Source organism: Nematostella vectensis, chromosome 3 (assembly GCF_932526225.1).
Source record: "Nematostella vectensis chromosome 3, jaNemVect1.1, whole genome shotgun sequence".
In the NCBI taxonomy this organism is placed as follows: Eukaryota; Metazoa; Cnidaria; class Anthozoa; order Actiniaria; family Edwardsiidae; genus Nematostella; species Nematostella vectensis.
In genome coordinates this window covers 8036921-8049442 of record NC_064036.1, presented here as the reverse complement: position 1 = coordinate 8049442, position 12522 = coordinate 8036921, and the positions used below count along the sequence as shown (strand labels likewise).

General features: G+C 39.3%; 1 protein-coding gene and 1 long non-coding RNA gene across 9 annotated transcripts in view; one reads left to right on the top strand and one right to left on the bottom strand.

Moving 5' to 3' along the window:
• Positions 1-1350: 1350 nt before the first annotated feature.
• Positions 1351-12522, top strand: part of LOC5511245 — a 45113-nt gene continuing 33941 nt past the window's right edge. For 2 of the 8 annotated variants that reach the window (XM_048724716.1, XM_048724713.1), the window contains exons 1-8: positions 3013-3878; positions 4126-4197; positions 4369-4412; positions 5986-6102; positions 8191-8226; positions 10090-10202; positions 10493-10996; positions 11147-11329. In XM_048724716.1, coding sequence (XP_048580673.1) covers positions 3810-3878; positions 4126-4197; positions 4369-4412; positions 5986-6102; positions 8191-8226; positions 10090-10202; positions 10493-10996; positions 11147-11329 — 1138 coding nt within the window. In that variant the 5' untranslated portion in view covers positions 3013-3809. Of the gene's footprint in view, positions 1604-3012; positions 3879-4125; positions 4198-4368; positions 4413-5985; positions 6103-8045; positions 8106-8190; positions 8227-10089; positions 10203-10492; positions 10997-11146; positions 11330-12522 lie in introns of those variants that run through there. The other 6 variants (XM_048724717.1, XM_048724718.1, XM_048724714.1 and 3 more) reach the window with 6 other exon arrangements.
• Positions 2047-3026, bottom strand: LOC116617651. The gene is made up of 2 exons (XR_004295825.2): positions 2870-3026; positions 2047-2650 (listed from the first exon to the last, which is right to left on the bottom strand). It is a non-coding gene; the product is annotated as an uncharacterized LOC116617651 (long non-coding RNA).

The window sequence follows — 12522 nt, the reverse complement described above, 5'->3', positions numbered from 1 at the left end:
TTCACGTCATAAACTCGATTGCTGTAGCTTATGTTGTACGGGGAAGCTAACACATTATAACATGTAGCGACGAGAAACCCTCCCATCTCGACACACAAGAGGATTCCTAATATCCGCCTCCTCGACTATGAGTATCATACGCTCGAAGAAAGAGAATAAATGATCTAGGAACGTACGATATGAGTCAGGCTACTTCTCTGGCTCATATCTAATGTCTAGTAGGACATCACCATCACCACATCACCATCACCATCACGGCCATCGCCATCACCATCACCATCACCATTACGGCCATCGCCGTCACCATCACCATTACCATCACCTTCACCATCACCATTACCATTATTATCATCATTACTATTATCATCATCTTCACCATTATCATCATCTTCACCATTATCATCATCATCACCATTATCATCATCATCACCATTGTCATTGTAATTGTAACGGACAGTTGCCGATTACCGCGCGAGCGCGCGAACAAATATCGATTAGATCTCGTGACCGGGGGAGCCATGGCACGTTTGTGTAAGCGAAGGCCACAACTACCTTGTAAGTCATTTTATTTCGTTTAGTTTTTCGTATTTTTGACGCTTATGTTATGTTATATTTCTGTAATTGATATGTACGTATTTTTGATTAATAGGAACCAATTTTGGTCGAATGATAAGTTGTCCTCTGATCGAATTTGTGATTTATGTGGCAAGTTAGCGAGACGGCGGCCACAGTCATCATCATCATCATCACCATTATAACCATCTTTATGAACAGCATCATAATCGTCATTATCATCATCAATCGTCATCCCCGTGATGGGTTGCTGCTCGAACATTTTTGTTCACGCTATCATCAACATTTTCACGATATCGTGTCCTTACTCATAGAGGCCTTCGCCCTTCTCTCTTTTACATCAGGCTGCAAATATTTTTTTTAACGGTGCCGAGATAACAATCTCAAGGGTTAAGATGAATCGACTTTTACTATAACAAACTATATAATAAACCATACTCTAACCCCTCAAGTGAACGCCCGCAGATAAAACGACACTATTCTCTGCCCAATCGCACATTCTCCTTTCGTCTTATCAAAAACCGCCAAGAACACCCTTCAAAAGTCTTCTTTTATTGGTTGACAAGAAACCTTGCGACCCTATGGCAAGATATGACCACGGCGAACTATATTTTGTCTACTAAACAATTTACGGGAAAATAGCGATAAACATAGACGTACAGGATGTCTTCATTGTATGACAGACATTAATTTGCATAGTGTGTGCGCCTAGTTTTTTTGCCTGTCTGTTTCTCTGGCTTGTTGGATCTGGTGAGCGTAATCAACGAGAGATCCGATCCTGACTATTGACCCCAGATCTGAGCTGTCAAAACTGAGGTATCAGTTTCCCGAGAGTCGCGATTTTCGTAAAATATTATATGGGCCTGCTCACCGATCACACTGTTGATCTCCGGGCTAGATCTCGGGCTTGTGGGACTGAGCTAGACGAAGCTGACTCTGAGCGATACTGGATTACTGCATAGTAAACGGGTATCAAAGTGGTTTAGCGCTTTTATGCGTACATCTGGGTAGCGTTTTTGTACCCTGAAAGGTAAGCCTTACAATATGGGTTGGAAGTTTGCGTAATGGTTTATTACGAGTTTATGAATCAAGCAATTGTGTTGTTTCAGCTCCGTTTTTGTCTCGAATTTGTTCACACGAATATTGTTGTTTGGACATTAATATGCGTATTACTCTGACCAAACGTAGTAAACAAATCTATGGTATACTGTAAATCGAGTAAGTGAATCAAACGGAGAAGCATCCAATAGTGGACATACCCTTATAAACTTTGAGTCATTTAAGAATAGCTGGATTTCATCGCCATAGTTTTCTTCCGATTTCAATATTTATTTTTTCCCGACTTATGAATAACCTGGAGTCCCGCTGTTTTTGGTTGTTTGCGAGACTATCCCATGCTGGTGTTTTATGTATTTTTTTGAGGAATTTGATCGTAATTCCGAGACGATTAACAGGAATAAAATCACTTGAAACTCAATATCATCGCCTTTAATTGAGCGTTTAACAATTTTATTTAAGCGAAACCCGTTAAGTTACAAATGTTAGGCATGGACTAAAGTACGGAAAGCATTCACAAATGCCTTACGCTTTTTATCGGCAGTTGCTATAAATATCATAGCCATATTTCGGTATTTGCTGATGTACTGTTTTCTGCCTTCTTTAAATGCATCTGAGTTTTTATCAGAGCAGGAAATTCCAACCTTCGTGCATATCTACCATGAAATCTCATGGACATTGTCGTTTGGATGGAGTAGAACGCGCGCCGCAAATATTCACCCCGTCGCAAAACCTGATCCCAATAGCAAACAAACTTGAAGAAAGCTTTCAGTACGTTATTGCTTAGTTTTCTGTTCGTTCAAAGTCCTTTCAACACAAATTATATCGATTTTTCTTGCCTTTCTCATAGTCTATTTCAAGTCTTGAATCTATAAACAATTAATTCACGGAGTAATTCATCATTTACTCAGTTGGATTGTTTCCATACGGTTTGAGTAAACCAGCTATTTTTATAGACTAGTTTGTTTGGGTCGACTGCAGCCGATGACACGCCCATCCTTTGAATGAATGACCTTCAACCCTGAAGAAAAATTAAATTTTTCAATTTAAAAAAAGCGTTGCGCCTCTTACGACCGCACCATCAAATTTTCAAATGTATATTAGACCTGATAGTTATCTTATTTCGCAATCCAAAAAGGGTCTTCGCGCAATATTTGTGTATGATGCATTACATGAGCTATTTCCTATCTTTCTACAACAACGTGCGTATTGCGTGATTCGGGCTGACACGCATACCGACCGGCGGTTGACGGTTTCTCATTGATGCTTCTCGTTGCTTTCATCGCCCAAGAGTATTTTTCAAGATCCAAGCACTCAAGTTGACCTATCAGGAGGAAGACGAAACCGGTATTGCTCGATGATTATGTTGTGGCTTCGCTAAATTGCCGAAAGGAAATGACGTCACAGTCACTCATTAAAATTTCCTTGTAAAACGCATTCTCAGCAGATGACGCGAATATCGGTTGCATTTTGTTTATTTACTATAAGAAGGGGGCATAAAGTTGAATATCCATCTGAAGTTTATCTAGCTCCTATCACAGAAGGAAGTAGTATGTGAGAGGGTTGTAAGAGAAAATAGTTATTTGGCTGCTAGGGGCATAATTCGAGGTGATAAGCCGCTCAAAATGAAGGCACGAGACAACACGTGTGCTAATGCGAGGGTCACTGCCACCTACTCTCTAGAATCAACATTTTCTTTTCTGTACCTAAAAGACCTAAAAAGTTACATGGAAAAATTATTATCTGTACCTAAAGACCTAAAAAGTTACATTGAAAAAAAAATATTTTTCTGTACCTAAAAGAGTGTAGCTAATTAATTCTCTTTTTACTATTTATCTATAAAATTTCAATGGATTTCACGTATTTCCGCTTAGTTCCTGAAAAGATACCACCTTCTATTTCCCATTTTACGCCGGCCCCCACATTCGCGCCAAAGCTTAGTCGCCATAGCGACATAGCCTGATTGACAGTTTGGCGGAATTGGGCGGTCCTTGTTCGATCGATCGGTCACGGCGTTCCAAACGAAGTCTTCCGATCAAACGCTGTTCACTTTCAAAAAAGCTGAATTTTGCAAAGAAAATTACATCGGTTCCTTCGAAACGTGCGGGGCTTCGTGACCATTTATTGCTGAAGATCGTGGAAGCATTCAAGGTGGTTTTTGTGGCGTGAATGTCAAGATTATGGCTTATCGGGGTCGCGAGTACTCTGAGGAATCAGCCGCAAATTTACTTCGTTCCGTCCGAGAGCAGGTAAATGTACCCTTGTAGATGTCATTTCACGCTTCTTAGAACACTGACAGCAATATTTTTGGAGCCGAGTCTAGTTAGCCTTAATAAGAATTAACCAGTTGGCTTAGGAACTGTGCTAATAACTATAATATTTAACGTGCTAAAAGTTTATATGTTCGCTAAGTGACCTAGTGGCCAGCATTTATCTTTGCTTCTCTGTATTTTCGGCTCGATGTTTATAAAGAAGGCATGTTAATCCTGGTTTCAGGAACATCAATTCCAAAAACTGACTTCTGAGCTCGAGGAAGAAAGAAGAAACGTTGCCACACAGCTTGTAAGGGTAACTTTTTATATGTTTGATAGCCGTTCATCGGCAAATAATAATCAAAAACATCCAAATACCGCCAAGAATATTCCGAGTTTAAACCCAAACAAATCCAGCTTTATTTATCAATTTAGTGCGAGGAATATGTAGGCTATGGCCTAAGCTGTTTTTTTTATTTGTTTTCAGTGCAAATATAATTCTGAGACCGCGAGCGTCTCTTCCATGGGAAGGTAAGAACTTAGTGTAACGCTGTGTTTACTATTTTTTATGTTTGTTTATGTGGAGCTTTGTGAAAATCGATACTGTTCGAAGGTGATCTTTTGGTTCAAGCTGTCTCAAACCTTGGTTGTTTATAGTAAGGGGCTGGGGAGTGTTTTAATCGGGATGAAACTGAGATTACTGTAAGCACTGTATTCGATCATGCGTTCGAAAGGTCGAGCTATTTCAAAGGAAACCCTTCAAGCGTAACTCAGAAACAATGGCATGATTCTTGTGTTTTTCTTCGAGAACAATAGGGACTTTATATGTATATTTAGCAGGTCAAAGAGGGCTATCTTTGATTTAGAATCTAGTATTCTCAGAAGGCAAGTTAACAACTGGGAAATTGCTTTGATTGAGACAAATGAATTTCTGTCAAATTAAAGTTATATGAATTAATTTTAAAATGATTGGCATTTTTCAAGTTCTGACAGATTTAATGTTTTTTTCGTTCCATCATGAAATGCTTTAACTCGACCTTTTTTTTTAATATTCATCTCTTACTTTACTTGGCTAGAGTTTAGTTGAGTATTTTCATCGAGTCAGGGATTAGCTCAAAGTGTTGACAGACTAATATGCTAGACCTTTGCTTGCTAAAACTATCTACTGTTCCATCAAAATACTCTATGATGTCCTGATCTCTAGTAAATTTCTTGTGTTTATTTTATTTTTCGAAGGCTTGTTCATCTGTGAATTTAAGAAATTGTAAATATTGATAAAACCATTTGAGCTTAGTTTACTTGGCTATACATGTCTGTTTTTCTTTGTTTGATTTTTTGTCTGGCTGAGTTAAACCCAATTCCATATTGTACCAGACATATCATTCGATTTCAGAACTTGATAAGCCTGCAGATGTCTGCTTTGTCTGAAAAATAATTTAAATTAGATTAGAGAGGGTAGTTTAATGTAAGAATGATTATAAAATGCTTTTGAGCAATGGCATAGTGGCTATTTTTTATATTGAAAATATATTTAGAATTATATTTGATTATTTATTATTATTTGATATTTATTTGCATCTATATTCATGGATGAGAATAGTATTTTTGGGGTTTGTGAGTATTTTAGGTTGCTGTTTTTTTTATTTTTCCACCTTGCTTTATAATAAATACCTTTTTTAAGGTGTCAGGAAAAAGATAGAATTGGTGTATTATGCTTGTTTTTAAATCTATTCTTAGAAAGTTAGTACTTGGGCAGTGTAAAAAGTATTTTGGGATGTATAGAATTGAGATTTATGTGTTATTTTGGTTAGAAAAATCTTGGTATTTTTCCTCCAACATGTTTATATTCGAGTACCACCCCCCTCTATGTTTGACATTCTAGCCTCATCCCTGTGATTGGCTAAATAAGCTCTCGCTGTTACGCTAGCTTTTTTTTAGGTTTCAAAACAGTTGCCCAGCTGTATAAGCACTGGGTCCAGAGTTCAGGGGCACCCTAGAAGTTTGTTAGGTGTAAACATTACAATCCAAGCTAGTTCTGTGTTCCTACTCAGTTCTTAGTGACTTATTGATAGCTGGTTGCAAAATAAGCTTCTCTCCTTTTCAGTTCCACAGATGACTCTTTTGTGTGGAGAGGTCAGGGACATGGTAGCATTGCAGATGATGATGACTTCACAGATAACGAAAGTCAACTGAGTGGATCAGCACTGGTTGACTCTTGTCTGTGAGTTGGTAGTACAAAAGCCCCACAACCATTTTATGATTAGAATGATAAAATGGTATAGTTGATAGATTGCTGCCAGCTCTTGGCCAGCTGTCATCAATAGAAATAAGATCATTAGTATCATCTGAATGGTTTTCCTTAAGAACCCCCCAAAACGTACTGTAATTAGTCCATAAGTCACAAAAGAGGGGAACAAAGAAATTAGGGTGTTTCAAATGTAATAACAACTTTATTATACAGATTCACACTCATTTTTTAATTATTGGTGGTACATCCTCATATGGCCCACTCTGAATCAGTGTCACTTAGGAAAAAACAATGAAACAGTTCTAGTTTACAAATATGTTCAAAAATGACATTACAACTTTTGAATTTAATTTTCTCGAAAATCTTGAGGAAATTCTTGAAAGTGAGGGGAAATGGCATAAAGTCCAAAACCAGCTATATGCTATAGCTATATGGTATTTCTCAAAACACTGTGCTAAATATCTTACTGTCCTCGTTTGCTTGGACCAGACCATACAGGAGCATAAGGGTCCTCTAGTTTTCTGGCCCAAAAGTGAAGCTTGTGATGAAATAATAATTAGGTCTATATATTCCAATACAGCATGCACAATCATTCAGTAAGAGCTACATTTATTGCCATCCTTAGTATCATCATTGCTCATTGCCTAATTTTTTTATCTTTGTGCCATGCCATTTTCCATTATGTTCATCATCATCATAATTTTTTTAAATAATAGTTATATTAACACCTCTTACAACTCATCCATAACTATGCCCTTAGTCATTATCACCATCATCATTATCAAAATAATGAACAGCATCATTATCATCAGCATTATCAAAATCAACAACACCAACATCATCTATTTTATTTGTAACCACTGTCACCACCACCACCACCACCACCATCATCATCATCATCATCATCATCATCATCATCATCATCATCATCATCATCATCGTCATCATCACCATCATCATTATCATCATCATCATCATCATCACCATCATCATTATCAAAATTAACAACACCATCATCTATTTTATTTGTAACCACTGCCATCATCATCATCATCAGCAGCAACATCAAGATCATCAATGCCATCATCATCATCAATATCATTACCATTAGCAACAACTCTGTTATTATCACCATCATTATCATCATCATCAGAAATAACAACAGCATCATCGTCTTAATCATAAACAAACTATAACACCATTATTTTTGTCATCATCAACAGCAACAACACCATTACTGTACCACCATAATTATCTACAGCAACAACATCACCATTGTCATCATCATTGTTGTCATCAACTACACTATCTCAGTCGTAATTGTCTCAATAAATTCATCAGTTGATCATTTTAATTTTACTATATTTGGATTTGAATATGATGATTGATGAGATTGCTTATGTTGTTATTTTCAGTGTTTGTGAAATCACTGAAGACGTTATTGTGTTAGTACACACTAGATTTCTGCACTTTATTGCATCAAGTCTGTAACACTACAACTGTTGTAACACCACGACAACAATAATGGTTAAAAAGAATCTTTTCAATAAAAATGCACATCAATTTCCATTTTTATTTGTAGTGTTATCCACTAATGCACAATAGTCTGTTTACTGTAACGGCCATTTCTGTTTTTCGTCTCTAGAAATTAGTTAAATGTTGAAACTTCTTTGTTCGATTAACCAACTCATACAGGCATTCAGAATTAAAAAAAAACGATGTCAATTAAGATCTGATAGTTAAATCTGAGACAATAGTATACTCTTTGTCGTTTTCTGTGTTTGGCATTGGCCCTTAATTTGTAGCACCTTGTGTTTTCACGGCCAAATGGTTGTTTTTGTCTGGCACCATTCGATTAAAGCTATGATATCATCAAGTTGTTATTATGCACACGTATGAGTTCTGTCACCAAAGATTAAGCGGCCTATCCTCGCAGTGCGCGCCTAATAGATGCTTTGCAAAATGAAGTATCTCATGTAAGAAAAGTTTTCCCGTTATTCCCTAATCCTTTGCCGGTAATTCCCATTTGAACTTTTCTCATCTATTTCTTTCTTTTCACAGGAAAGTTTTGCAAGAAAGAGGCTTGTCTGATTCACGGTAAGCAAACTTTTACTATGTGTACTACATATTGTTTACGCATAGTTTTTAATGTCCAGCTCTCATGTGATTAACTTCGTCTTTGAGATTTTTAGAATGTTTTTTTTTTTGCACTTCAATGCTTTTTTTCGAAAATAACTCTATTTTGTTGTTTTGAGGTCGACCAAAATGTTGTGCCACCATAAACATGAATAAATTAACAATTTAAGGCAGTTTAATACCGGCTGTGAATTGGGATTTCGTACAAAACTTTAACCACCACCGCACGCATAAAATAAGGACATTATTTTAGCGCTATTTTCTCATGAATACAGTACCGAAAAATGTCCTGAAGGCATTGCTTTTAGTTATTTGAAGGTCTAAATGGAATCGTATAAATTGTTTGACAACCGGCTTCGGGTATTTCTCAGAGATGCTCAAATTAACATCCATTTACATTGGTAAGTAACGCTACTGCTAGCCCTTCTATAGACAATTACAAAGAGCTATATCTAGTCATTTGATATCAGTTAGGAAGCAAACACGTGTGCGGGGATAATAAGCGAAGGCGCGAAATCGTTATTCCTTTTAATAAAAAAAAGAGCTAGCTTAAGTTAACTAAAACCACAAAAAGAGTTCCATTTAGGAAATCGACATGTTTTATTATTACAATTAATCTCGCACTAAGTGACTAAAAAAAAAAGAATTTGTTCTTTGTTGGTGTTTTTTTAACTGGTATATTGTTCTGTCGCTCATAAGAACACTCATAGTACTAAGCCCACCTGCCAGAAGTCGCTCTTTAAGAGCCTAAGAATTGGATACAGCTAAACCGACTACAACCCTAACTAAAAATCTCCGACGCGTGCTTTTTTCTCTCAAAATACTATAGGCTTGGCTCAGCTAGTAAGTTGTCGCACGAATTCCTAAATACGTTTCTTAGTTTAGCCAAGACAAAGAATAACACAAAAATGTTACTTAATCATCAGAGGAACAAGCTTTCTGTAGCGGCTATAGGGTTTGTCACGCGCTACAATATTTTATGGGGTGGTCACGCTATCATTTATTTAGCCATTTAGTCAAAGCCGAGGGTGTGTTATTGATATATTTTTCAAACACCTAGATTAAGAATATTGTGATTCATACCAACTTAGAGCTGTAGATTGTCATGTAGATAATCGGAATAACTGTCACGCGAATTCTTTACCCTAGAGTAAAATCACGGAATCGTATATCACTTCGGGAGTATAGTCTGAGCACCGCGCACTTAGTGAACGTAAACTGCATTCATGTATCATGCGCTTTCTACCTCTGACAATAGGGAAATTAAACAACGATCCTACCTTTATTTCCATTGACAAGAGATGATGAACTATAAAGAATGTCGATCAACCATTTCTTTGTTATTGTTTATAACTGAAAATGCAACGGTTCATTCACAAGTAAACTTCAAAATTTTAATCTACGAATAATGTGTGATACGTTATTGACGATTGATTGAAAATATCTTGCTTATTTGCTTGAGTTAGCCGATGAAAATGGATTTTTTTCGTCACTCGGCATTAAGCGGGAGCATAAAATGGCGGCATGATTGGCCTTTTTTAAGGTAGCTGATAAGGCGTTAACGGGGGTATCTCAGATTCTAACGATCAACAGTGCGTCGTGCCCTCTCTTTTTGTCGCCTTTAGGCTAAGTTCAAACGTCGTATTGTCCATGAGCCGTATTTAATGCAAATGAAGATAAAACAATCAACTTGGTTCATTTGCACGCATCTGCAATGAATTCGGCTCTTGGATAATACGACGGTTGAACGTAGCCTTAGAAAGTTGGAGTAGTCCTTCTCTGAGCATTCTTACCATGGTACCTACTTATAATTATTGTCCACAGGGAGGACCAAGATCCTCTTTACACTCGAAGAAGAAGAATGGAACACAATGACATTACCGGAAACACAAACACAATGGTTACCCCAGACTGGGAACGGGAGCTTATGGATGCGGGTAGGTAGATGCGGGGAAGGGAAAAACACTACCATGAGTAAATGGGGGGCCTGAGAGTTGTTTTAGGTGGAGGAGGAAGATGGACCTAATAGTTGCTTGAAGTTATGGTGCAGCGGGTATTACTTATGGATGCTGGTAGGTGAGGGGAGGGGTGGTGGTTTTATGAATGATGGTAGTGTGCGTCTGTAGTTGTTGGAAGGGGTTGGAGTGGGTAACTAATGGCAAAGTTCTTGTTTCGTGTTACGCAACTACGTTTCCAACCCCCTTCTTGCCCCAAACACTCTTTACAGATCTCACACCAGGATCGCAAACCGTCAAGAAAGTCGTGACCAGGACAGAGGTGCGCACACTCAAGACCGTGGGGGGTCAGGTGGTGCAGGACGAATATGACCCCGGCACTGCGCACACCACCATAGAGAGGTACACGTACGGGTCCCCGGCAGTTAACGGAGATGGCCCGCGCACCCCTACAAAATATACCCCCGGGAGAGGGCCTGGGTCCCAGTCCTCCCTTGATGGGCCTCGCACTCCAAACAGAGAGTACGCAACGAGTGAGGCTTACGTCAGGAGAGCGCCAGGGTCACAGTCATCGGAAGGACCCAGAACGCCAAGTTACGTCCCAGGGGACGAATACCGTAGTCCCAGAAGAGGTCCTGGTTCTCAGTCTTCTGTGGAGGACCATCGGCCCGGCAGAGGTTATGGAAGTCGCGGGGGGTACGCCTCGGCAGACGAGGGGCCACGGACGCCAATCACGAATGGCATGTCGGGATACATGTCTGATAGCTACGCTCATGGTAAGCCATCATGATCTTGCTTGAGAAGTCGATACGTTCTTCACATCGCCTTATTTTACTTATTTCTTCACATCGCCTTATTTTACTTATGCTTACTTGCTTATTTTATTATTATTATTATCATCATGATCATCATCTTCGTACCCCTAGGGCCAAGGACCCCACCCCATTCTGTCCGGAGTGAGCCCGGCTATGTCCGATCCGCCGTGGCTACCACCAGCCACTCCCTCCCTCGTGGCCCTGTGCACGCCAAGAAGGGGCCGCCGCCGCCCACTCTACCCAAGAGGGGTACCGCCACCCTCCCCCGCACAAGCAGCAGTGGACGGCCATCCAGTAAGTACGGATGAGAGATGCACGTCTCGGTAAAGGCCTGGCTAAACATTCAAACATGTATGTCAAACATTTAAATCGATCGGTCGCGCGAGCATGTTTGGCGAAGTGGCTAAACACAAAAACATTTTCATAAAACAAGAGCGCGCGCACTTTTTCCGTTATGATTACGCGGGAGATCAAAGTAGCGCCATCGGAATTTCGAACGGTGATTGGATAAAATCACGAAGCGCGCGCGATGTTTTGTGTGATGAGTGGCTAAACAATAAAACATATGCGTTCAACGCAAATGTTTGATAAAAATGTTTTGATCTCGTTCAAACATCTGTACGTGTTGTGAAAGCCGATTGAGTGCCATGTTTAGTGGGTGGCTAAACGTACAAACATTTGCGTCAAACGCAATGTTTGACAAAATGTTTGACTGTTTAGCTTGCCAGGCCTTAATACAAACACCTATCCCGAATAAGGTTGCATTTTAAGTGCTTAAACAGCCGCAGCATTGGTCAGCATTATTGGTGCATCTACGCTCGGTTGAACCATCTTGCCCAAAATAGCCAGCGATGCTTATATTGTTTGCACGTCGAACGTCGTTGTTAGCATTTATTCGTTATTATTTTTTATACCAATGTGAGTTTTACATATGGATTTCCGAAGGTATATAATAGACCGCCAGCTTGTTTTTAATTGAAAATCATCTGTTTCCCCTTGGTTTCGTTTCGGAACAGGTCTGTCTAGACATGTTCTTTAGCAACAACTTCCGACGATTTATCACAGGATACCAAGGTAGTTTTATGTCCTATCCCATTGTTCTGGAGCTTCGAGTGTGCTGTCGTCGCTGAATTTAGAGTCGGTATACCAACAGAAGGCTTAAGTAGTATTTCCTCTACTTCTTTCATCGGTCTGTTATCCTGGCTTGCATCGCGATCAGTACCACATTGTCCAAGAGGGGGGGTGGTCTGTTAATGCCGTTAAAGTAAGTTCTTACCACGTTGCATTGCCCTGTACTTGATTGAAAAACTAACGATTTACGCGCATGGTTCTACCCTGCGTACTAGAGGCTCCAAGCTTTACCGCCAAACGGCAACCAAGCGGCGACTGTAGCTGTGAGCCAAGCTCAGCCGGTTCGCGGTTCTTTCATTGTAAATTTTGGAGCCTCTTGTACTCAGAGTGGTACCGTTGCTTCCCGTAACTGCGTC